This window comes from Ranitomeya imitator, chromosome 4 (genome assembly GCF_032444005.1).
Source record: "Ranitomeya imitator isolate aRanImi1 chromosome 4, aRanImi1.pri, whole genome shotgun sequence".
Lineage (NCBI taxonomy): Eukaryota > Metazoa > Chordata > Amphibia > Anura > Dendrobatidae > Ranitomeya > Ranitomeya imitator.
Genome location: NC_091285.1, coordinates 202,693,322 through 202,719,972, shown reverse-complemented (window position 1 = coordinate 202,719,972; position 26,651 = coordinate 202,693,322). Strand labels below are relative to the sequence as shown.

At 44.5% G+C, this 26,651-nt stretch overlaps 1 protein-coding gene and 1 long non-coding RNA gene across 2 annotated transcripts in view; one reads left to right on the top strand and one right to left on the bottom strand.

Moving 5' to 3' along the window:
- Positions 1 to 26,651, top strand: part of UTP20 (UTP20 small subunit processome component) — a 183,391-nt gene that overhangs the window by 98,876 nt on the left and 57,864 nt on the right. The window contains exons 28-33 of the mRNA XM_069764293.1: positions 14,119 to 14,262; positions 14,351 to 14,430; positions 17,139 to 17,365; positions 17,456 to 17,600; positions 24,816 to 24,903; positions 25,731 to 25,874. Of these exons, the coding sequence (XP_069620394.1) occupies positions 14,119 to 14,262; positions 14,351 to 14,430; positions 17,139 to 17,365; positions 17,456 to 17,600; positions 24,816 to 24,903; positions 25,731 to 25,874 (828 nt within the window). The remainder of the gene's footprint in view (positions 1 to 14,118; positions 14,263 to 14,350; positions 14,431 to 17,138; positions 17,366 to 17,455; positions 17,601 to 24,815; positions 24,904 to 25,730; positions 25,875 to 26,651) is intronic.
- On the bottom strand, positions 17,399 to 25,313 carry LOC138675773 (uncharacterized). The gene is made up of 3 exons (XR_011320718.1): positions 25,182 to 25,313; positions 24,433 to 24,506; positions 17,399 to 17,529 (listed from the first exon to the last, which is right to left on the bottom strand). It is a non-coding gene; the product is annotated as an uncharacterized lncRNA (long non-coding RNA).

Genomic DNA, 26,651 nt, shown 5'->3' with positions numbered 1-26,651 from the left:
AGAATGAACCAGCTCATCCTCAGCGGCGTACGGCTTACTGAAGCACGGAACTCTTTTGGTCACATGTGTAGTACTGATGAGAAAAAGGAGATGTGTTCCAGCTTTTTTGAATCCCAAAAAATTATTAGAAAATGCTTCTTAAAAAAACCATGGCAATAGCAAAGTTCACATGGCAAGATATAGTTACACGTTTCAAACACTCAAGGCGTCCTTTATCAAACTAATCATAGTTTGATAAAGGACGCCTTGAGTGTTTGAAACGGAACTATATCTTGCCATAGGAACTTTGCTATTGCCATGGTCTTTTAAGAAGCCTTTTCTTGTAATTTCGATTCAAAGAACCTGAAACACATCTTCTTTTTCTCAGCAGAGCGGACATTTGCTATGACAAGAGTTGATCCAAGGTTTTGTAATGTGAGTCTGCTCCCCTCCCTTCACACTGACTACCCTGATCTTATCTGGAAGGTGTAAAGGTACCGTCACATTAAGCGACGCTGCAGCGATATAGACAACGAGCCGATCGCTGTAGTGTCGCTGTTTAGGTCGCTATAGAGACGCCAAACACGGCAACACCAGAACGATGCAGGAGCGATCCAGTGACGTACTTATCGTTCTCGCTGGTTGTTAGCTCCATGTAAAAACATTGCAGGCATCGTTGCTTTTGCTGTCAAACATGACGATACACGCCGACCTGACGACCAAATAAAGTTCTGGCCTTCTAGCTCCGACCAGCGATGGCACAGCGGGATCCAGATCGCTGCTGCGTGTTAAACACAACGAGATCGCTATCCAGGACGCTGCAACGTCACGGATCGTTGTCGTTCTCGTTGTAAAGTTGCTAGTGTGAAGGTACCTTTAGACATTGATGCTCCACTTTCTAATCATGAAAAAGGTTTTAGACCAGGAGATCAGAAACATCTGTCCTTACATTTCGCACACTGATAAGCATTGTCTGAGCTTTTGTGGGGCGTGTTGTTTCTCTGCTCTGTGTTGCTGGCTTTTTGATTGGAGAGAGTAATACAGAATGAATAATAACACCCATGAGGGCTTAATGAAAAACAATTGATTAGTTGTCAAATACGCTGCCAATATCTCAGAAATATATATATATATTTCTGAGATATTGGCAGCGTATTTGACAATTAATCAATTATTTTTCATTAAGTCCTTGTGGGTGTTATTATTCATTCTGTATTACTCTCTCCAATCAAAAAGCCAGATTATGAGGATGCTCAGATTATTTATATATATATATTTATATATATATATATATAATATATATATCTCTATCTCTAATATATGTATATGTGTGTGTATATATATATGTATATCTGTGTAGATAGACAGATAGATAGATAGATAGATAGATAGATAGATAGATAGATAGATAGATATAGATGGATATCCAGAAAAAATACCTTAAGGCTATGTTCACACATAGCGTCGGGTCCCTGACGGTTCTCCCGCAGCGGATTTGATAAACCCGCTGTGGTTATCCCTGCAAATTTATCACGTTTTGTCCTGCGGGTTCCGCTGCGGGATTTTACTCCTACTATTGATGCTGCATATGCAGCAATATGCAGCATCAATAGTAATGTTAAAAATAATAAAATAATGATATACTCACCCTCTGACGTCCCGATCTCCTCGGCGCTGCAGGCGGCGGTCCGGTTCCAAAGATGCTGTGCGAGAAGGACCCTTCGTGACGTCACGGTCATGTGACCGCGACGTCACCGCAGGTCCTGGTCGCACAGCAACCCTGCGACCAGACTGCAGCGTGCAGCACTGAGACTTCAGAGAGTGAGTATAGCTTATTTTTTATTTTAATTCTTTTTTTTTTTTTTTTTTTTTTTACCCACAAATATGGTTCCCGGGGCCTGGAGGAGAGTCTCCTCTCCTCCACCCCGGGTACCACCCGCACATTATCCGCTTACTTCCCGCATGGTGGGCACAGCCCCATGCGGGAAGTAATCGGATCAATGCATTCCTATTGGTGCAGAATCGCTGCGATTCTGCACAAAGAAGTGACATGCTGCGGGTTGTAAACCGCTGCGGGTTGTAAACCGCTGCGTTCCCGCGCGTTTTTTCCCGCAGCATGTGCACAGCGGTTTGCGGTTTCCATAGGGTTTACAGGTTACTGTAAACGCTATGGAAACTGCTGCGGACCTGCAGCTGCAAAATCGCCGTGGTTCCGCGGTATAAACCGCAAAGTGTGAACATGGCCTAAAGCGTGCATGCTTCCCTAACCAGTATACCAGTGGCCTTCCAGACAGTAAACAAAAAGAGGTAACCGCACAAAAGGATGTGGAAACTAAAAAAAAAAAAGGACTTTAATGCCCTGTGGCGTGACAACGTTCCGGATAAAACAAATCCTTTCTCTGGCTTGATCCGGAACATTGCCACGCCACAGGGCATTAAAGTCTTTTTTTTTTTTTTTTCCCCCTTTTTTTTTTTTACAATATGTTTGTCTGCCATGTGTGCATCCAGCACGGTGTGCTTGTCTGCCATGCATGCGTACCCGTTGTGTGTGTGTGCAGGCAGCACTGTCTTCATAATGTGAATGCTGCAGAGAAACCCTAACAGGAGCTGGCTGGTAGCCGGTCTATAGACTCCCTATAAAGCTCCACTGAGCACTTTATTGACCATGTACATTACCAGAGAAGTTTTAATAGTAGGAAATGCATTTTTTTGTTTACTGATGTCTAAAACTGGGTTACATGTTATAAGGTGGGTCTTATAGTTGTCTATGTGGCAGTGCTAAACAGACTAAAAGGCTACGGTTATGGAGTGTCAGCAGTGTTTAAAGATGAGATTTATATGCAAAATGTTTCTGTTCTGAAGTTTCTGAAAATTACTCTTAATAGCCTTTATCACATAAGGGAAGAACTCTTTTTCTTAGAAATGAGTACAAAGGTTTTTCTAAAATTCAATTTGACCTGTTTTTCTTTTTTTGCTTTTTTCCACAAGTAATCACTTCACTTAAACTAGATGTTACTTGTTCACCAAATTTTTCTAAACATTATTATAAACAAGCTTACATTGAACATCATGTAATGTCCATACTCAGAATTGTTTAACTTTGTTTTTATAAGCAGGTTTTCAGATTCAGTAACTTTTAGATATGTGCCTCTTATGCCAGGCAGTCATTTGCGGAGTACATTTATCGCTTCATTAGACAGCAAGGTGTTAAAAGTTCAATAAGTTAAATACCACAGGCTACAATCTGGGTAATGATTATGAAACATTCTAAAGCTAGATCAGGAAAAAAATGATTTAGTTAAATTTCCACTTGTTTTAGGGCAGGTCCCTGACCCCGAGAGTCCAGATACTGGAAGTTTTTAAACTTTGTCATTGCATTTACAACTTCTGAGTAGGAACCCGTGAACTGACATTCTGCTAAAACATTTTTTATATTTCAACCACAAAGTAAGATTGAAGTGAGAGCTTATCATGCATCCTTAAGTCACTATGCAATATATTTGATATACTGTGTATAGTAGACAAAGTACCAAATCCATTAAGAATATCGGTTATAAAGTTGATCTTTAGGTAATCTTGAATTTATTCAAATAGGATTTCAACACAATAGTAAAATGATACAAGAAAATAAAAAAACAAGCCACCACTCCTCTTAGCAGTTGTGTAAAAGTTTTGAATACAATGCGCACATCTACTTCACTAATTTGAATAATTAAAGTTTGTTGGCAATTCTCAAAACCCAGTGAAAGAGGTTGCTCCACATAGTAATATCTATAATATAACGCTGGGAGCGTCACTCTGTCCAAAGCCTTTATAGACTGCGCAGGCGCAAGCGCCGGCGCAGTCTGGGCCTCACAGAGTGACGCTCCCGGGAGATCGCGGTATACGTTCACACTGAACGCACACCGCGATCTCCAACAGAGAAGCAGGGACCGCCAGGAGGGGGAGTATCGCCTATATTCACCTGTCCTGCGTTCCACCGCTGAGCGCCGCCATCGTCCCGGTCTTCGGCCTGTGACCTTCAGTTCAGAGGGCGCGATGACGCGCTTAATGCGCGCCGGCGCCGCCCTCTTACTGAACAGTCACAGCCAGGAGACCGGGAAGATAGCGGCGCGCAGCGGTGGAACGGGACAGACAGGTGAGTATAGTAAGTGCTGGGGGGCCTGAGCTGGCGGCGATACCGGCACCTGACCCCCACAGTGTGCCGGTGTCCCCGCCTGCTCAGGCCCCCGGATGGGTGCAGCACATGACAGGATGGGGACGCAGGATGGGTGCAGCACATACCAGGATGGGGACGCAGGATGGGTGCAGCACATACCAGGATGGGGACGCAGGATGGGTGCAGCACATACCAGGATGGGGACGCAGGATGGGTGCAGCACATACCAGGATAGGGACGCAGGATGGGTGCAGCACATGACAGGATGGGGACGCAGGATGGCTGCAGCACATACCAGGATGGGGACGCAGGATGGGGACGCAGGATGGGTGCAGCACATACCAGGATGGGGACGCAGGATGGGTGCAGCACATACCAGGATGGGGACGCAGGATGGGTGCAGCACATGACAGGATGGGGACGCAGGATGGGTGCAGCACATACCAGGATGGGGACGCAGGATGGGTGCAGCACATACCAGGATGGGGACGCAGGATGGCTGCAGCACATACCAGGATGGGGACGCAGGATGGGTGCAGCACATACCAGGATGGGGACGCAGGATGGGTGCAGCACATGACAGGATGGGGACGCAGGATGGCTGCAGCACATACCAGGATGGGGACGCAGGATGGGGACGCAGGATGGGTGCAGCACATACCAGGATGGGGACGCAGGATGGGTGCAGCACATACCAGGATGGGGACGCAGGATGGGTGCAGCACATGACAGGATGGGGACGCAGGATGGGTGCAGCACATACCAGGATGGGGACGCAGGATGAGTGCAGCACATGACCGGATGGGTGCAGCACATGACAGGATGGGGATGCAGGATGGGTGCAGCACATGACAGGATGGGGACGCAGGATGGGTGCAGCACATGACAGGATGGGGACGCAGGATGGGTGCAGCACATGACAGGATGGGGACGCAGGATGGGTGCAGCACATGACAGGATGGGGACGCAGGATGGGTGCAGCACATGACAGGATGGGGACGCAGGATGGGTGCAGCACATGACAGGATGGGGACGCAGGATGGAGCAGCACATGGCAGGATGGGGACGCAGGATGGGTGCAGCACATGACAGGATGGGGATGCAGGATGGGTGCAGCACATGACAGGATGGGGACGCAGGATGGAGCAGCACATACCAGGATGGAGACTATATACCAATATAAATGCTCGCCACCCGGGCGTAGAACGGGTTCAATAGCTAGTATGATATATAGTCTAAAATCATATGCAGTTGTTCCAAGTTAAAGAGGACCTATCACCAAATTTTTCATGTTGAACTGGACAAACTATGTCATAGTGGCTGCAAAGCAGAATATTTTTTTTCCCTCTATTGCTTCATTGGGGGACATAGGGAACCATGGGGGTATGCTGCTGCCCCAAGGAGGCTGATGGTATGCCCAAAAATGAGCTCCTCCCCCACAGTGTGCGCCCCACCAACTGGCACCAAGTTAATCAGTTAGTGAGAAGGCAGTAGGAAGAGCAACATAAAAGATTATACCACAAAACCCCAAACTGTAACAATAGAAAAAAATAATACAGTTGTGAAACATGGGAGGGTGCTGTGTCCCCCAATGAAGGCACCAAGAAACAGATTTTACAGTGAGTAACCAAAAATCCTGTTTTCTCTATTGCTTCATTTGGGCATATAGGAAACCATGGGGCGTCGCAAAGCAGTCATTGGGGAGGGAAACTAATACAAACTCCATTCAGGTCAGGGAACTAGCCACTGATGCTTGCAAAATTCTCCTAACTAGGCTGACATCAGCCGAGGTGTAGGTATGAACTTTGTAGAACTTTGTAGAACTTTGCAAATGTGTGAATAGAAGACCATGTCACCGCCTTACAGAGCTGTGACGAACGGCACCCACCGCTCAGGTAGAGTGGGCCTTAATCCCAGGGGGGGTGTTCTATTCTTAACCCGGTATGCCTCCAAGATAGCCACCTGGATCCAGCAAGCAATCATGGCCTTAGATGCCGGAAGGCCTCTGAGATTCCTCAGGAAAAACAAAGAGAGAAATCGACTTGCATAAGGCAGCGGTTCTGGAAAGATAAATGTGAATCACCCTGACCATGTCCAATCTGTTCAGAGAGCGCTCCAGGGGATGCACTGGAGAAAGACAGTAGAAAGGAAGGACGATGTCCTCATTGATATGAAAGGCGAACACTACCTTGTGAAGGAAAGAGGGAACTGGCTGCAAAACTACCTTATCCTGATGTAGAATAAGGAAGGAATAGCAACAAACTCTGCCAACTTCTGTCACCTGCCTGATGGAAGTAATGGCCACAAGGAAAAACACCTTCCAGGATAGGAAAGACAGAGAGACTTCTCTGAGTGGTTCAAAAGGTGGACATCTGAGAGCTTCCAGAACCAGGTTAAGGTCACAGGGATCCACTGGCGGACGATACAGGGGAGCCACATGAGTCCTCTCCTGAGAAAAGGTACTGACCTGAGAGCGTGAAGCTAAGTTCTTTTGGAAGAGAATAGATAACGCTGAGGCTTGGCCTTTCAGCTAGCCGACCTCAAGTCCTGCATCTAATCGTGCTTTAAGGGAGAAGGCAATAGGTGTGATCTGATTAGACTCGCACCAATGGAAAGCGGCTTTCCCAGTTCGAGGATAGACTTGAGATGATATAACTCTATCTTGTATCCTGATGATATCGCCTCTGACCCATGCATCTTTGACGAAGGGGAGCCAAGCGTCCCTAAAACCAAAGACGACCTTCCACCCAAAAGGACTTCCTTGTCGGGAGAGAAACATGTGGAGGCGAATCTGCTTGAAGGAAGGTCTTCTCCTTTCCTGCTGTGTCTGCTGTCTCTTCTGACTGGAGGAATCCTCTATTGACAAGAAACAGCTGAAAGGGACAAAATTTGCACTTGAGTGGAGGGCGCTGAGATATAACCTGAGGGAGGAAAGAACTCTTTCCACCTGTAGCCTACATTATGATCTGATCGATCTTGGATCTAAATATTCTTGATCCATGAAAAAGCAGACTTTTTGGAGGCCTGTCATGCCTGTAGCCACATGGTTCTGCGGATGGCCTCAATGCTACTGGATACTTGAGCTGCACAGGAGGCAGTGGCCACTATAGTAAGATCTGGTCTGCCAAGTCGGTTAACTCTTCAGGTGCGGCTCCCACAAGGATGCCCTGACGGAGTTGCTTAGCCTATGCAGAAATAGACTGACACCTATGTGGTGGCAAAGACAAGGCATAAGGAAGAACATGCAGCTTCAAAGGCTGACTTGGCAAATGACTCCATGAGTCTGTTATTGGGGTCCTTAAGTGATGTCCTGGCTATAAGGGGAAGAACCTTGTTTGTGGACAGCCTGGAGACTGGGGAGTCTACTCTCGGAGAGACGGGCAAAGTTCCTTAAGCTCTGAAGCAAACGGATACAAAATTTAATCGCTTCCCTCTTTGGAAGCGTCTGGTCGGATTTTCCCTGTCTCTTGAACTACCCCCTCAAATTCCTTATGGGGGGCAGAAACTCGAAGAGTTCGCCTAGAACATCTGAAGGACACTCCATAATCAGAGGGCTCTGAAGGGTTGAACTTATCATTGAGTCTGACTGCTGCAATAAGACTCTCTACTATGTGTCTCATGTTAGAAGCCTTGTTAGGATCCAGGTCTGACAGGCTCCTGTACAGCTGGTGTTTCTGGGGAATACCACAGGGCAGAAGCTAGCCATCCAGCGGGACGAGGTGGGGGAGGAACTGGAGTGAGTCTCCTGCCTATCCCTCTTAATGCCATTGCTAGTGTTTTTAGGAGGCTGTTGGGAAGGGTTACGGGATCCTCTGGAATAGGAGGAAGAAGGGATAAGCTATCTGTCAAGTGCTGATACAAAGGTCTGGGACAACTTGGTTAGATCCGCAATGGATTGAGAAAGGGAAGACGCCCAATCTGGGAGTATATGGGCACTCTCTCGGGGAGCAGTGGATGACTACTGGGCAGTAAGGGCGGAGGAATTGCTGTTGCTGCAATCTTGACAGAGGGGATAAGAGGGAGTCTGCATTTACAGCAAGAGCAAACAGTGTTTGACAAGACTAGTAAATAACGGAGGACGAGAACGCTCTCCCATGAGTTAGGCATGATAGAGCGCGTTCACTCACAAATGCCAGAGGTTAGAGGATGGAGAAAAAATAGACTGCTGAGGAGTGTCAGCCTGCAAAGCAGAGCTTACCCCACAGTAAAGCTGAGGTTCCAGAAGCTGATCCCAGGGTTCTGCATAGCTTAGGGTTCAGAATCGCTGGCTGGAGAGGCTCCTATGCTGATAGTCAGCCGGAGAGTCTCCTGTGCTGCTGAGCAGAAAAATCGTGACCGCTGGGAGGAAGAGGTGAGCTTCCTGAGAAGAAAGCGTGCACAGCTTCCCACGCTATAGAAAGAGGGGGGCGTGTTCAGAAAAAGCCCCCGCGATAAGTGAGAGAGAGCGGAGCTGAAAACAGCGGCTAGGCCGCACTGAAGCCAAGGCCTTAAGTGAAAATAGGTCTGTTCAAGAGTGGGGGTGCGGCATGGAGGATATATACTGTGAAACGAAGTAGAAATGATGGCCAGTTAAAGTAAAAAACACAGGTACACACATAATTAAAGACCCAAACACATAAGTACATAAAAAAAAAAAAGTAGATTGTCACATTAGATCCTTGATATCTCGTAGATGCTCTCCTGACCGGACACTGCACTGTCTGAGACTGGAGAGTTGTCGAAAAAAGAAAACGGGGTACCTTTTGTCCCTGAAGATGACGCTGATGTAGCAGACTTCCAAGTCTCACCAGATTGGGGGATGTTTGTGATACTCCTGACACCGACATGCACTGGTGGGTGAGCTGGCAGAAGTGGGGGGCCAGGACCGACCGATGTTCGGATCACCTGAGCTCTCTTGATGTGTTAGGGGCTGTGGTCCTGCCAGAATCACTACATGCTGTACTGTCTCTTTGTGGGACTATAGTGTGACTTTTCACACTGTATCCCTCCAGGGAAACAAGAGGGAACCCTCTGAAAAGGAAAAGGGAAAATCATTACTGGAAAATGGCAAAAATAAAGGTAGATATGGATCTAATGAAAGACCCAGGTCCACCTCCTGCTGACATGAAGCTAAACTGATTAAATTGGTGCCAGTTGATGGGGCGTACACTGCTGGGGAGGAGCTAATTTTTTTCTTGCATAGTGACTGACTTTGTGGCAGAGCATACACCCATTGTTTCCTGTGTCCCCCAATGAAGGCTCCGAGAAGCAGATTTTTCAGTGAGTAACCAAAAATCCAGGTTTTTTTGTTTTGCTTTTTTTGCCCTTTTTGTTGCAGAGATTTTGTCAAAGTATTTGGCACCCAATGAGTTAACTTTTGGTAAGTCGAAATGGGTGTATTATTATTATTTAATTATATAGCACCATTAATTCCATGGTGCTGTACATGAGAAAGGGGTTACGTACAGAGTTATAGATATCGTTTACAGAAAACAAATTTACAATTATAGACTAGTACAGAGGGGAGAGGACCCTGTGCTTGCGGACTTGCATTCTATGGGGTAATGGGGAAGAGACAGATGGTCAGGGGTGCGGTAGCTCTGGTGGTGGTGAGGTGGCAGCTTGGGTGGTGTTGAGGCGGCAGAATCGTTATTGCAGGGTGTAGGCTTTCCTGAAGAGATGGGTTTTCAGGTTCCGTCTGCAGGATCCGAGGGTGGTGGATAATCGGACGTTTTGAGGCGTGGAATTCCAGAGGATGGGGGCTATTCAGGAGAAATCTTGGAGGCAGTTGTGTGAGGAACGAATAAGTGTGGAGGGGAGTAGGAGGTCTTGGGAGGATTGAAGATTACGTGAGGGAAGATATTGGGATATTAGTTCAGAGATATAGGGAGGGGACAGGTTGTGGATGTCTTTGTAGATCAGTGTTAGTAGTTTGAACTGGATTCGGTGGGGAATTGGGAGCCAGTGGAGGGATTTGCAGAGGAGAGAAGCAGGGGGGTAGCGAAGAGAGATGTAGATTAGTCGGGCAGCAGAGTTAAGGACTGGAGTGGTGTAAGAGGGTTAGTGGGGAGGCCACAGAGGGAGGGTGTTGCAGTAATCGAGGCGGGTAATGATGAGGACATGCACAAGAGTTTTAGTAGATTTTTTGGGCTGAGGAAGGGTTTGAGTTGGAGGCGACAGGAGGTGGCAAGTGTTTGGACATGTGGTTTGAAGGATAGGGCAGAGTCGAGTTACCCCGAGGCAGCGGATTTCAATTTCGGGAGAGAGCGTGATGCCGTTTATTGTAATGGATAGATCAAGTAGGGGGAATACGTGAGATGGAGGAAAAATGATGAGTTCGGTTTTGTCTACATTGAGTTTTAGGAAGCGAGAGGTGAAGAATGATGATATGGCTGATAGACACTCCGGGATTCTGTACAGCAGAGAGGTGACATCTGGGCCACAGAGGTAGATCTGAGTGTCATCCGCATACAGGTGGTACTGGAAGCCATGGGACTTTGAGTTGTTCTAGGCCAAGGGTATAGATGGAGAAAAGTAGGGCCCTAGGACAGAGCCTTGAGGGACTCCCAACAGAGAGGGCGGGATGAGTAGTGTGGGAGTGGGAAACACTAAGGCTGTATGGACACGTTCATGTTTTTTCGCTATAAAAACGCAAAAAAAAACCCCACTCACATTAAGCATCCTATTTTTTAGAATGCATTCCTCATTTTTTGTGCACTTGCTGTGTTTTTTTCCACGGGTGGAATGCATTGATCTATTACTTCCCGCATGGGGCTATGCCCACCATGCGGGAAGTAAGCGGATCGTGTGCGGATGGTACCTAGGGTGGAGGAGAGGAGACCCTCCTCCAAGCCCTTGGTACTTTATAATTGTTAAAAAAAAAAAATTAAAATAAAAAATCATGATATTCTCACCTTTCGGCGTCCCGCTCAGCTTTCCTGCTCTTCGCGACGCTCTGGTCCCAGTAAGGCATTGCGAAAATAACCTGTGACGTGCGATCTCGTGAGACCGTACGTCACCTGGGGTCATGCCGCAAAGCATTACTGGGACCGGAGCATCGCTAGGAGCGGGAAAGCTGCACGGGACGTCGGACGGTGAGAATATCATGATTTTTTTTATTTTTTTTTAAATTATTTTTAACACTCTATCAATAGTAAAAAGTTGGTCACGCTTGTCAAACACTATGTTTGACAAGTGTGACCAACCTGTCAGTTTTCCAAGCGATGCTACAGATCTCTTGGAAAATGCTAGTGTTTAGCAGGAAAACGCATGCTAATTCCACATGCGATATACCCGTTGCAGGAGTTGCAGAATTGCTGCGGAAATTTCTGCGGCAATTCTGCAACGTGTGCACTTAGCCTAAATGTGAGGTCGGAAAGGTATGAGGCAATCCAGGACAGGGCAATGTCTTTGATGCCAAGGGTGTAATCAGTTTTCACTGGTGGTGTGCTGACCAAACATAAGCAAATGACAACACTTAAAGGGAAGAAAGAACATGCCCTCCCCCATAGCTTAAAGTGGGCTTTTCAGTGTCTGAAATGTAATGACTCAGTCCTGGTCTATCCTCCTGCATGATTAAATATCCTTTATGACCAACTCGTTTCAGATAAGAATAGGACAGCGCTTTCACTTAAATAAAAACCAATACCCTTCTGTCAGCTCTCCTCCTCTCATAGCACCGCTGATGTAGTGCGCCTCTGCCCACACTACCTGTCTGGAGATGTCCGTAACCACTTGGGCTCACATTGCGTCCTGGCTGTCTGTTAGACGGACTACGTTACACCGCGGCATAAACGCGGTGTAACGTAGTCCGTTACGGCCGCCATTGACTGCAATGTCGAACGCATCGCTAGCGCACGCCCACATTGGGCGTGCGCTAGGGATGTGCCGTCATTGAGTGACGGACCCTGAGACGCGGGCTGCAGCGTTTCCGGGTCCGTCACCGCTAGCGCAGATAGAGCTAGCAGATGCTCTATCTGCGCTAGCGATGTGCCAAAGTCGGCACTTGCGTTCCAGCAGCCCGTTTAACGTATGTGTTGAACGGGCTACTGTAACGCAGTGTGAACCCTAGCATGTTATGCTCAGGGAAACTTAAAATCGCTCTGGAGTGAGATCAGAGCGGGGTCCCCTGACATCTCACAGGTGTAGCCCAGAACTGACTGCTCCTGCGTGAGGTGTAATGACAGCCCTGATCTCACTGCAGAGTACTAGTTGCATGTGGGCAACAGACATCTTATTTATTTTACTGACTTAAGTAGCGCCATTAATTCCACAGCGCTTTAGACATCAGCATCAGTGTCCCCATTGGGGATCACAATCTAAATGATCAATCCGTATGTTTTTTGAAAATAAACTTGCAGATGTTGGTCTTGGTGGAGGATGAAAACTATCTGATAACTTTTCGGTCCAAGTGGGTGTTAACTCATTCAGTGCTAAATACTTAGCAAACATTGCGAAATTTTAAAAATATATATATTTTATTATGCTTTGCAGCCACTATTACGTTGGGTGTCTCGTTCAACATGAGAAAATTGATTAAAGGTTCTCTTTAAACCATACTTGAAAGCTCCAAAGGGGTGTGTCACAACGTAACCGTTCCTTCTAGTATATACTGTCAGGGGAAATTCCATTGACCCGAACACTGCGAATAGAACCTGCCATTGAAAAATACATTGTGCGCCATTGAGGGGTTAAAATATGGACATTTTCAGGTTTTCTTTTTTGATGAACCTAATTTTTACAATTGTGCTTCATTAAAAAAAATAACATCTTTTATATCATCATATGTTGCACTGTGTATTGCTGGCTACAGAATGAGTGAACTGAGAATTCATCGGTGAATTTGATCTAATTGTAGAGTTTATAACCCTTTTCTGCCTTCTGAACTGAATTTGGCACTTGAAACAGGAGTTGAACTATTATGGTCATAAAGCATCCTAAAAATTAGAGTTTAACAAAAAGGGCCAGACCCTTGCGAACCTCTTACCTTGCCAACATCCCCTGCTCTGCTTATGATTAGTAAGGCTGTGTGCACACGTTCAGGATTTCTTGCAGAAATTTCCTGAGCAAAACAGGACATTTTCTGCAAGAAATCCGCATGCGTTTCGAGTTTTTGGTGCGTTTTTTTTTTTTTTTGGCGGATTTTTCCGGAGGTTCCCAATGCAATAATATAGTGAGAAATCCGCAAAAAATCCGCAAAATTAATGAACATGCTGCGTTTTTTTTACCGCGATGCATCATGTGCACAAAAATTGCGGAATGCATTTTAAATGATGGGATGCCTAATGTATGTGGGTTTTTTCCGCGTTTTTATAGCGAAAAAAAAAACGCAAAAAATCTGCAACGTGTGCACACAGCCTATGCCTGGTAAAAAATTCATGTGCATGTCACTGGCCTACTAATCAGAAGAGGTTCTGAGTTTGCCAACAAGTAAAAGGAAGTTTGTAGGACTCTGGTCAGGTGGCCACAGAATACTGATATGACTGCTGGACTAACGCCCTGCAAATCTTTTTGCTCACCTTTCTTAAGGCTAAGTCACCATTTTCTCAGATCTGGATAACTTTAGTTCTGTGTAGTAACCTACATAGTCCAAAAACCCTAGGAGATCTTCCAGGAACAGCAGAAGGTGCTTTGCTCATGATCTGCGTACACGTGCACCCAGTGTTTGTTGAATGACCTCAGGAGGCAGGTTGCCCCAAACCTCTTGGAGAACTGACCACATATCTTCAGTGAATGTAAGCTTTCTCATATCGAGAGGCATGGTATGCAATTGTTGTGTGTGATGGATACAACTGTATGCCTTTGTTTTCATCATTCAGAGCTGTGCACCAGGATATCTTCTCAATGTAAAGTACCGGTACTTGCAAATACCGTGAACCCTTGTATAACCTTTGTGAAAAAATAGCTTAAAACATTTGACACTCCTTGGCTAAAGATATGTAGGAAAGTGTAGTAAAAGAAGTATTCATTTTTCTTTAATCTTAAATATTTGTTTTTCATAGATACAACTTAAACTTATTAATCCACTAAAAAATTTGAGGCGTCTTGGAATGAAACGCATAGTTGAATTTTTTACTGATTTTGAAACCTACCCCTACACTGCTGAAGAGATTGACGCTGTATTTTTTGCCGTGGTTTGGCCACAGGTAAATATAGTTTTAATATGTAATTCAGAATGAATTTACATATTTTAGGCGTCATCTGCATATGTCTTTCTGTTATTTTATGTTACAGATTTGCAGGCTTGCGTTGGAAAGTCAGCATTCGCCTTCCTTTGTTCTGAAGCTGATTCATGTTTGGAGTCAGTATTCCAGGTAATGCAATTGTGCCCAGGAGCTAGGTATTGCATTATATAGTTTGTTTACTATGTTGATTTTGATGATCTATCCATTGCATAGGTTATCAATATCGGGTTGGCTGGAGTCCAACTCCTGGATTCCCCATTGTTCAGAGTTTACCAGCTCCGGCGGTGGCCATAGAATGTAAACCATGTGCATAGTGGAACCGCACACTTCTGTTTACGGTTTAGTGGTCCTGCCAGGTTCTGCTGCTCAGCTCCTATTTTTTCAGTCTGGGCTGATCTGCAGTACCCTTATCTAAAGCATAGCTCATCAATATAAAAGTAGCGGATAACCATTTTAAAAGCTTGTTGTTAAATGTAATTTCTTGGATGTATGACTATACTCTATCAGGTAGTGCAGCTTAGTTCCTCTTCATTACAAATACGCTAGGTCTTGGTAATTATCTAAGTCCAAGTTAGACCAATCTCAGGAGCCGAGAGTCCAGCATGCCTGAAAATTACTGCATTGTCATCTTTTCATGTCAATGGAAGTTCTTATTATTGTGTCGCTAAAGTAATACTTCCTTTGTTCTGGCTATTTAAATCATATCTGTCAGCAGGATTTCTCAGCCCAAACTATTTCATGTAGCTTTTTTAAGACCAGTCCAGCAATACCTTTACATGGCCAGTCCGCTCCTCGATTACTGAGAAGTCAGTGTTTGAATTGATATGCAATTGAAATTGTAGATCTGTGACTCCAGCTCTATTCCCCATCCAGCATCACCTCCTCCTCCGGCTTGACTGAAAGCCTGAATGCTGTATGACTTCAGGCAAAGGAGCCAACATTTAAGCGCTGGGCGGGAATAGAGCTGGAGTGACTGAGACTTCAGGTCTTCAAACTCATTCAAACATTGATCTCTCAGTAATAGAGGAATAGTCTGGCCATGTAAAAATATTTCTGGACCAGTCTTTGAAAGTGCTACATGATATAAATAGTTTGGGATTTGAAATCCTGCTGATACATTCCCCTTAAATTTGTAATTCAGGACCAGGGCTTGAAAAAAAAAAAAATGTCCACAAAGCAGCATGCTGTGGAGTCAGTAAGCCTAACCACTAACTCCGACTCTGACTTGTCAATTTTCCTGACTTCCAACTCCGACTCCACAGCACGGCCTCACTACTGAGCATGTACATAAAGTGCAGCACAGATTTATCTCCACTAAAAGTCGAGATCGGGAACATAACAGACATTTATAGGACATTTCATAACTTTACAAAATTACAGCACATCCTGCACTGAACTACCGTACCTATTTTATTATATATTTTGGAGTTGGTCCATTTTATACCGACTCTTACTCCCAACTCCACGACTCCGACTCCACAGCTCTGCAAAGCCGCTAAAGAAATAAAATAACATTTGAAGAAAATCCAGCTCGAGTACAGTGAACGTATTTTTATTCACATAGGTGCATTAAATTGGAATAAAACCATGATCCGTGAAAATCTTGGTTTTATTCCTCTGAAATGCATTTCTGTGAATAAAAATACGTTCACTGTTCATGAGCTGGATTTTCTTCAAATTAATTTCTTTCACGCTACGACAGAGCATTTTTCTGTGCTTACGAACCACAAAGTAACGAACGGAGAGCTGGATTTTCTCTATAAAATAACATGCCTATAGTTTTCCAAGTAATTTCTTCTTTGGTGCACACAGTCATTCTTTGTTGAAGGGATTCTGTTAATGCCCCCAAACTTTACTAACCTGCAGATATAGTGTCAATCTACAGGTTAACAGTGTTCCAATGCTGTCCAGCCACCTTGCTGAATGTACTGCTATCGGAAGAAATTTAACTTTATTTTTCCTGAGTGCCACTCGCTTTCAGTGATGGATACCTGTGTGTGTGTAGTGTCAGCAGTCATCATTCAGTACCTAGCAAGGTGCCTGTAGGCACGTTCCCGTCGCTTTGACATCTGGGTGTACTTACATTACCGCCTCTGCTCACAATTGAGTGGAAACTGTAGCCACCACACACACGCATCTATGGCTGAAAGCAAGCTGCTCACGAGTCATAAAGTTCACTTTTTTCCCATTCGTTGCACTTTTTAGTAAAATAATTGGACAGCATTGGAATGCTATTAATATGTAGATTAACTTTATATCTGCACGTTAGTGTTTAGGGATATGTTAGGTTCCCTCTAACTGTCCTGTTGTCATTATTTGCCAGCCCTTACAGCAGCACATGTAATAAAGACTTGAGTAGAGTTGGTGTGAATCGATTCGCAAGACCTGGTCAAGCGGCCGTGTCGGTAATAGCGGATTTGGCAGAAAGTCACATGTCCTACTGCAACTATTACATCACACCAGGCCGGCAAATCGAAAGGAATGCTGGGGCTGCCATTACTTAGGAGGCAGGTCACAGGGCTCCCATCCCTGCTGCCACAGTTTGATATGGCGACAGAACCAGGTCTTGTGAATAAATATACACCATCTCTGCTGGTAGGATCACCAGTGTGACCACACCGGGGCAGCTGGGGATTCACCCAGTGAGTAATAATTGTTCATCTCATTGCATTAATTGCTTTGTGACCACTTTTATTACATAGTGATTTGCTTTTTAATAACTATTTCAATTAAAACAAATTTTTATCAGTGCACAAAACAGAAACTGAAATGTTTGACTCATGAGATGTGCCTTTATTTGTCTTGATAATATGGTTATGTGGGTATATTTTTGACAGGTATTTTCCTTGTCTTGCTAAACAAAAGCCTGGACAGCCCGAGTTCGATGTACTACTGAATGCATTTGCTCTGCTATCTACAAAAAATTTATCGGACACAACAGCAGGTGTAGTTATCGATATAACTAGTAATCTGTTGAACTGCCCAGACTTTGAGGAAACTGAAAGCCTCTCTTCCCTGGTTGTCAATGACTGCGCTGTTCTTGATGCTGCCTATATGGGTGATGGTAAGCAAGAGCTTCATGTAGTTTTCTCATTGGCTTTGCACATTCTGTGTTGGCCTCCATCGTAATAATATGTTGATACTTTGAACTTAGAGTGCCCAACTTTTGGCGTGAAGCTTGTTCTACCCCACGTGCCTGTGCTCCTCCAGTATCTCAATAAAAGCATGCTGAATGCGGAAAAAATGAAAAAGAGGAAATTTGGTAAACAAGTCAGCAAGGAACTCAGCATCCTTTCAAAGTAAGTACATTTTAAGACAATGAAAAAAATATATTCACCATATTTTATATAGGCAAGTAACATTTTTAATCTACCTTGAAATAAAATAGTTCTAGCATAATTGCTTTAATGCATCCTGGAAAAACTGTAATTCGTTATTAGAGATTTGTTACTGAATAATTAATTTGCTTACCCTGATGTTTATTAAAACTGGTGCGGGTCACAGAGGCATGAGCCAGGGGCTGTAACTGTGCCCGCTGCTAAAAATATATGAATATTCACTGCCCTGGCAGTGAATATTAATTTTTCTTATAGCGCGCACAGTTACAGCCGCAGCTGCTGGCTTCCAGCACAAATCCTACTTGCCTTCCCTGCACGCCCTCGCTGCATCTCATTCTGGTGCCACCAGCTCTTCCGGCCCAGTGATCACGTGTCCCCGCTCATTAAGGTAATGACTATTCACAGCCTGCGTCTCGGGGTCCATCACTCAATGACGGCACATCGCTAGCGCACGCCCATTGTGGGCGTGCCCTAGCGATGCGTCCGACATTGGATTCAATGGCAGCGTTAACGGATAACGCGTTATGCCGCGGTGTAACATAGTTCGTCTAACGGATGGGTTTAACGCAATGTGAACCCAGCCTTTTCTTTATCGCCTCTCATTGGGGGACACAGGAACCATGGGTGTATGCTGCTGCCACTAGGAGGCTGACACTATGCAAATAAAAAAGTTAGCTCCTCCTCTGCAGTGTACACCCCACCGACTGGCATTATACTCTTCAGTTTAGCTTGGTGTCAGTAGGAGGTGGACACGGGTCTTTTATTAGACCCTTATCTACCTCAATGTGCGTCGTTTTCTTTCAGGTTTTTTTCGGAAGGGATACAGGGTGAGCAGTCACACCTGTAGTCCCACAAAGCGGACTATGAGTACGGCGTGTACTGCCACCCCGTATCCTCATAGATCCCTCTCCAGGACCAAGATCCTAGCACACAAGCGTGCTCAGAAGTCCGGTCCTGGCCCCGTCCCCCACCCACTCGCCTACCAGAGCCTGTCGGTCGGAGGAGACGAGGACGTCCATCACAGCTCCGTGGACGTCTCATTCCCCTCAGTTAGCTTCCAGACCACAGGTTAAGACCTTCCTTCAAGGAGTAGCCCACGCGGTCCCTCCGTACAGGGCCCCTGTGGATTCATGGGATTTAAACCTGGTACTGGACGTTCTGAGGGTTCCTCCCTTTGAACTTCTCAGGGAGGTTTCCCTATCAGTTCTGTCTTGAAGGTGGCCTTTCTTGTGGCCATCACTTCTATCCGCCGCGTCTCCGTGTTGGCGGCTCTCTCTTGCCGTCCTCCTTTCTTGGTTATCCACCAGGACAAGGTGGTCCTCAGGCCTCCGCCTTCCTTTCTTCCTAAGGTGGTTTCCACATTCCACCTCAACGAGGACATCGTTCTACCTTCCTTTTGTCCAGCTCCGACTCATCTTCTGGAGCGATCGTTGAACAAGCTGGACCTTGTCAGGGCAGTGAAGATCTATCTGGATAGAACGTCCACTTTCCGGAAGACGGATTCTCTTTTCGCCATTCCTGATGGCTCGCGCAGAGACCAGCCGGCTTCTAAGGCGACTATCGCTCGCTGGATCAGAACGGCTATTCTGGAGGCTTACCTGGTCAAGAACAGAGTGCCTCCCTCTGGGATCAAGGCTCGCTCCGCCCGGGCAGTCGGCGCCTCCTGGGCGGTGCACCACAGGGCTTCCGCCCTACAGCTATGTAAAGCGGCAACCTGGTCTTCCATCCACACGTTCGCCAAGTTTTACAAGGTCCATACCTACGCTTCGGCGGACGCCAGCCTAGGCAGAAGGATCTTGCAGCCGGCAGTGGTGAGTCCTCTGACCTGATGGAAGTCTGTTTTTCCCGCCCTTGGGACTGCTTTGGGACGTCCCATGGTTCCTGTGTCCCCCAATGAGAGGCGATAAAGAAAACAGGATTTTTGGTTGCTTACCGTAAAATCTGTTTCTTGGAGCCTCCATTGGGGGACACAGCTCCCTCCCAATGTTTTTGTTATATGTTCTATGACTGTTCTCACGTTTACATAGTTACATAGTTACATAGTTATTAAGGTTGAAGGAAGACTATATGTCCATCTAGTTCAACCCATAGCCTAACCTAACATGTTGATCCAGAGGAAGGCAAAAAAAACCCATGTGCAAAGAGTAAGCTCCACATTGGGGAAAAAAATTCCTTCCCGACTCCACATACGGCAATCAGACTAGTTCCCTGGATCAACGCCCTATCAAGGAATCTAGTGTATATACCCTGTAACATTATACTTTTCCAGAAAGGTATCCAGTCCCCTCTTAAATTTAAGTAATGAATCACTCATTACAACATCATACGGCAGAGAGTTCCATAGTCTCACTGCTCTTACAGTAAAGAATCCGCGTCTGTTATTATGCTTAAACCTTTTTTCCTCCAACCGCAGAGGATGCCCCCTTGTCCCTGTTTCAGGTCTATGATTAAAAAGATCATCAGAAAGGTCTTTGTACTGACCCCTCATATATTTATACATTAAAATAAGATCACCCCTTAGTCTTCGTTTTTCCAAACTAAATAGCCCCAAGTGTAATAACCTATCTTGGAATTGCAGACCCCCCAGTCCTCTAATAACCTTGGTCGCTCTTCTCTGCACCCGCTCCAGTTCAGCTATGTCTTTCTTAAACACCGGAGACCAGAACTGTGCACAGTATTCTAAGTGTGGTCGAACTAGTGACTTGTATAGAGGTAAAATTATGTTCTCCTCATGAGCATCTATGCCTCTTTTAATGCATCCCATTATTTTATTTGCCTTTTGTAGCAGCTGCCTGACACTGGCCACTGAATTTAAGTTTGTCATCCACCCATACACCCAGGTCTTTTTCATTGACGGTTTTGCCCAGAGTTTTAGAATTAAGCACATAATTATACATCTTATTACTTCTACCCAAGTGCATGACCTTACATTTATCCCCATTAAAGCTCATTTGCCATTTATCAGCCCAAGCTTCTAGTTTACATAAATCAACCTGTAATATAAAATTGTCCTCCTCTGTATTGATTACCCTGCAGAGTTTAGTGTCATCTGCAAATATTGAAATTCTACTCTGAATGCCCCCTACAAGGTCATTAATAAATATGTTAAAAAGAAGAGGGCCCAATACTGACCCCTGTGGTACCCCACTGCTAACCGCTACCCAGTCCGAGTGTGCTCCATTAATAACCACCCTTTGTTTCCTATCCCTGAGCCAGCTCTCAACCCACTTGCACATATTTTCCCCTATCCCCATTATTCTCATTTTATGTATCAACCTTTTGTGTGGCACCGTATCAAAAGCTTTTGAAAAGTCCATATACACTACATCCACTGGGTTCCCTTGGTCCAATCTGGAACTTACCTCTTCATAGAAACTGATCAAATTAGTCTGACATGAACGGTCCCTAGTAAACCCGTGCTGATACTGGGTCATGAGGTTATTCCTCTTCAGATACTCCAGTATAGCATCCCTTAGAATGCCCTCCAGGATTTTACCCACAGTAGAGGTTAAGCTTACTGGCCTATAATTTCCGAGTTCAGTTTTTGTCCCCTTTTTGAATATTGGCACCACATTTGCTATACGCCAGTCCTGTGGCACAGACCCTGTTATTATGGAGTCTTTAAAGATTAAAAATAATGGTCTATCAATGACTGTACTTAATTCCTGCAGTACTCGAGGGTGTATCCCATCCGGGCCCGGAGATTTGTCAATTTTAGTGATTTTTAGACGCCGCCGCACTTCCTGCTGGGTTAAGCAGGTGACATTTAATTGGGAATTTTTATCACTAGACATTTTGTCTGCCATGGGATTTTCTTGTGTAAATACTGATGAAAAAAAGTCATTTAGCATATTGGCTTTTTCCTCATCCTCATCCACCATCTCACCCAGACTATTTTTAAGGGGGCCAACACTATCATTTTTTAGTTTCTTACTATTTATGTAGTTAAAGAATATTTTAGGATTATTTTTACTCTCTCTGGCAATGAGTCTCTCTGTCTCAATCTTTGCTGCCTTGATTTGCTTTTTACAGAATTTATTTAATTTTCTGTATTTATTTAATGCCTCCTCACTACCTACTTCCTTTAATTCTCTAAATGCTTTCTTTTTGTCACTTATTGCGCCCCTTACAGCTCTATTTAGCCATATTGGTTTCCTCCTATTTCTAGTATGTTTATTCCCATACGGTATATACTGTGCACAGGTCCTATCCAGGATGCTAATAAACGTCTCCCATTTTCTTTGTGTATTTTTGTGTCTCAGGATATCGTCCCAGTTAATTGCACCAAGATCCTCTCTCATCCGTTGGAAATTTGCCCTCCTGAAGTTTAGTGTCCTTGTAACCCCTCTACTACACATCTTTTTAAAGGATACTTGAAAACTTATTATTTTGTGATCGCTATTTCCCAAGTGACCCCCAACCCTTATATTTGATATGCGGTCTGGCCTGTTGGTTAATATTAGGTCTAGCAGTGCCCCCCTTCTTGTTGGGTCCTGAACCAGTTGTGAAAGGTAATTGTCTCTCATAATTGTCAAAAACTGATTACCTTTGCTGGAACTGCAGGTTTCTATTCCCCAATCTATTTCAGGGTAGTTGAAGTCCCCCATAATAATGACTTCTCCTTGAGTCGCAGCTTCATCTATTTGCTTTACGAGGATATTCTCCATTGCTTCCATTATTTTTGGAGATTTATAACAAACCCCTATCAGTAATTTATTATTTTTTCCCCCTCCCCTTATCTCCACCCACAGGGATTCTACATTTTCATTAAATTCACCTATATTATCGCGCAGGATGGGTTTTAAGGATGATTTTACATATAGACACACCCTTCCCCCTCGCTTATCTGTACGGTCATTTCTGAACAGGCTGTAGCCCTGCAAGTTAACAGCCCAGTCATGGCTCTCATCCAGCCACGTTTCAGATATCCCCACCATGTCATAATTATGCTCCAACAACATTAGTTCTAATTCGTCCATTTTGTTGGCGAGGCTTCTGGCATTAGTATACATGCACTTTATGTTCCTCTCTGTACTTCTATTTCTTAAATTATTAACTGTTCTGACCCCAACCCCCATGCCACCGCCACCCCCAACTTCCTTATTTGTGCCCAGGTCTCTGTCTGCACTATCTTCCCCTCCTATAAAATGAATACCCTCCCCCCAAATTCCTAGTTTAAACACTCCTCCAACCTTCTAGCCATTCTCTCCCCCAGCACAGCTGCACCCTCCCCATTGAGGTGCAGCCCGTCCCTAGCGTAGAGCCTGTAGCCAACTGAGAAGTCGGCCCAGTTCTGCAGGAACCCAAACCCCTCTTTCCTACACCAATTCTTGAGCCACTTATTAACCTCCCTAATCTCCCGTTGCCTCTCTGGCGTGGCACGTGGTACCGGCAGTATTTCGGAAAATACCACGTTGGAGGTCCTTGCTTTCAGCTTGCAGCCTAATTCCCTGAAATCATCTTTAAGGACCTTCCACCTACCTCTAACTTTGTCATTAGTGCCAATGTGCACCATGACCGCTGGGTCCTCACCAGCCCCTCCCAATAATCTGTCCACCCGATCAGCGATGTGTCGGACTCGAGCGCCAGGTAGGCAGCACACCGTTCGACGATCCCTGTCTTTGTGACAGATTGCCCTATCTGTTCCCCTAATAATTGAGTCCCCCACTACCAGCACCTGTCTGGCCTGCCCTGCTCTCCTATTTCCCTCCTTACTGGAGCAGTCACTCCTCCGGCTTTCAGAGGACATGCCTGGCTGCAGCAGTGCTACCCCTGTACTGGCACCCCCCTCATCTGCCAACTTAGCAAACTTATTGGGGTGTTCCAGATCAGGACTAGCCTCCCTGGCACTCTTCCCTCTACCCCGCTTCCTAACTGTCACCCAGCTTGCTACTTCATTGTCCTGCAGCTCCATCCCACCATCACCCCCCTCATCTGTCCCATTGAGCGTCTGCTCCGTGAGCAGAAGACTCCTCTCCATATTGTCTATGGATCTCAGTGTTGCCAGCTGCACATTTAGAGTCAGAATCTGGGTTTCCAAATGCACAACGTGCTCACATCTCGCACAGCAGTATGCACCCTCGATCGGCTGCTCAAGGACTGCATACATGTGGCAAGATGTGCACTGGATGGCATTAACAATCGTGGAGCACATTTCCTAATGGGGATTGCACCAGACAGAACAGTTCAATTAAAAAAAAATAAATAAATAAATACAAAGTATTAATAAAAATCAGACAGCAATTCCTCCCCTGGAAACTCCCTGAATCCAAAGTCACTGAATCACAAGTCACACTTACCGCCGTCCACACTTACGCTCAGGACACACTCAGCTCGCTCACACTCGCTCTGCTGAAGATTTATAGATTTTTTTTTTTTTCTAGTTCCCCTCAACAGCAATCAACCTTGCTGTTCAAATGCACTTCCAAAAAGTTCTCAAGTTTGTGGTTATGGTTTTTCAACCTTGTTATTTTTCTCCTACTGCTTTCTCACTAACTGAAGAGTATAATGCCAGTCGGTGGGGTGTACACTGCAGAGGAGGAGCTAACTTTTTTTTATTTGCATAGTGTCAGCCTCCTAGTGGCAGCAGCATACACCCATGGTTCCTGTGTCCCCCAATGGAGGCTCCAAGAAACCGATTTTACGGTAAGCAACCAAAAATCCTGTTATTCCGGTTGCTTGTGCACCTTTTTCTACCACACTTTTTCCTTCCACTCAACTTTCCATTAATATGCTTGGATACAGCACTCTGTGAACAGCCTGCTTCTTTAGCAAATGACCTTTTGTGGCTTACCGTCCTTGAGGAGTGTGAGACTGCCTTCTTAACATCTGTCAAGTCAGCAGTCTTCCCCATGATTGTGGTGCCTGCTGAAACAGATTAAGGGACCTTTTAAAATACTTAGGAAGCCTTTGCAGGTGTTTTTGTCATTTATTCTAATTTACTGAGATAATGACTTTTGGGTTTTCATTGGCTGTAAGCCATCATCGACATTAACAGAAATATACACTTGAACTAGATCACTGTTTGTATATAAAATAGTGTATGTATGTAAAACAGTGCCTCTCCTATGTTGTATGCAGTCTCTTTTGAGTCATACAGGTGCATCAAGGCATGGATGATAAAATGTTATTGGAATCTATTTTTGTTTTATTTTTTTGTTTGTCTTTAACTCATAGGATTAGCAAATTTATCCAAGACAAAGAACAAAGTAACCTACTCATAGGGCTCCTTATATCTTACTTGCATAAAAGTAACTTGTCGCAGGTGAGTGATTAAAGTTATACAGTGTTGTTCTAGGTAAAACGTCAGTGCAATCTGTGTAGCAACAAGTTGGCTGTTTGAATTAAACTCTAATATACATGAGCAATTTGCTTGTAAACTGTGTTAATATATACCGTGGCCACATTCTGCATGGCTCCTGAACTATTCCACTCTTAGATTAGATACATTAAGCAAATTTGATCCTAAAGGTTATACAAGTATAGAATTATAGACACCAAGTTTTTAGAAAAATTGGGAACAGGTGACAACCACTATCTTACCTGGTGGGGTTTCCCTTCTGGCAGCATTGCTATGAACCATGTAGGCAACTATCAAATATATTATGATTTAACTTCTTTCCTTTGCGTCACTCTTCTTTTATACACACCACGCCACAATCTGTTAGATATTTGTTTTGGTTCAACAGCAGCAATCAGAGCAAGGTCTGATCCTTGCTATGAACAGCTTATGCAATCTGGAAAACACAGTTGCCACCCACTGGGGCACGCTCCGCCTCATACCTGACTTAGAATGTGGTATCCATTAAACTAATGTCAAATAAAATCGCTTAAATAAAACATAACAATTTGAATCACCCTAGTTTCCTAGTTTTCTGTCTTTAAATTTTAAAGATATTAAAAACTAGACATATTTGTGTAATCAGCAAGACTGCAAAGGTATGGTGGTAAATACCATAAATCAAAAAAATATATATAAATAACTAAAGTGCCAGAATTGACATTTTTCAGTCACCGCACCTCCACCACAAAAATGCAATGTAAAAAGCAAACAAAAGAATTGCATAACAAGTCAGGTTGTTTTCCTATTAGGACACTGAAGTGGACATCCTGGAGACCGTGCAGAATTTGTTAAGGCATTGTGTAAATCCCTCAAGTTTCTTAAAGCCGCTAAGCAAATTATTTGCTGTAGTTCAGAATAAGTTATCCCGGCAGACGCTTTGTACTACATTTCAGGTAATGTATGCATTTGGTCTTGATAAAATATACTTACCATATTTTTGGGACTACAAGACTCAGTCTTTACCAATAACAAATTTTGCTAAAGAGTTTGTGTCTTTACAGTCTGAAGGCTGCCTCATATAATTGAGGAGATTGCTGATACAGTGGTCTTCCCAATGACAGAGCGTACTCCTGTACCACTTACTGCCCAACACTGATCTATCTGATTGGTGCTAGGCAGTAAAGAAAGCTACCAGGACCTGCACTGATGCTGCACATCCTGAGTAGCTTACGGACCTTTTACTTGACATGCCTGGGAAAAATATTAGGCAATGGTAATGTCTATAGTGTGTGCTGATGTAGCAGAGCTGTATGTGTGTTGATGTAGGAGACCTGTTGGTGTGTATACATAAACCAAAGCTGAGCGTACATGTACTGTGTATGCAGCAATGATGTGCATATTCCTGCGTGACGGAGATTGTAAATGATGTGTGTGCTATATGTACCATATATACTCGAGTATAAGCCGACCTGAGTATAAGCCGAGACCCCCCCCTAATTTTGCCACATAAAAATGGGAAAACTTAATGACTCAAGTATAAGTCTAGGGTGGGAAATGCAGCAGCTACTGGTAAATTTCAAAAATAAAAATAGATACCAATAAAAGTAAAATTTAATTGAAACATCAGTAGGTTAAGTGTTTTTGAATATCCATATTGAATCAGGTGCCCTATACACTCTGTTCCAAATTATTATGCAAATTGGATTTAAGTGTCATAAAGATTTAATTGT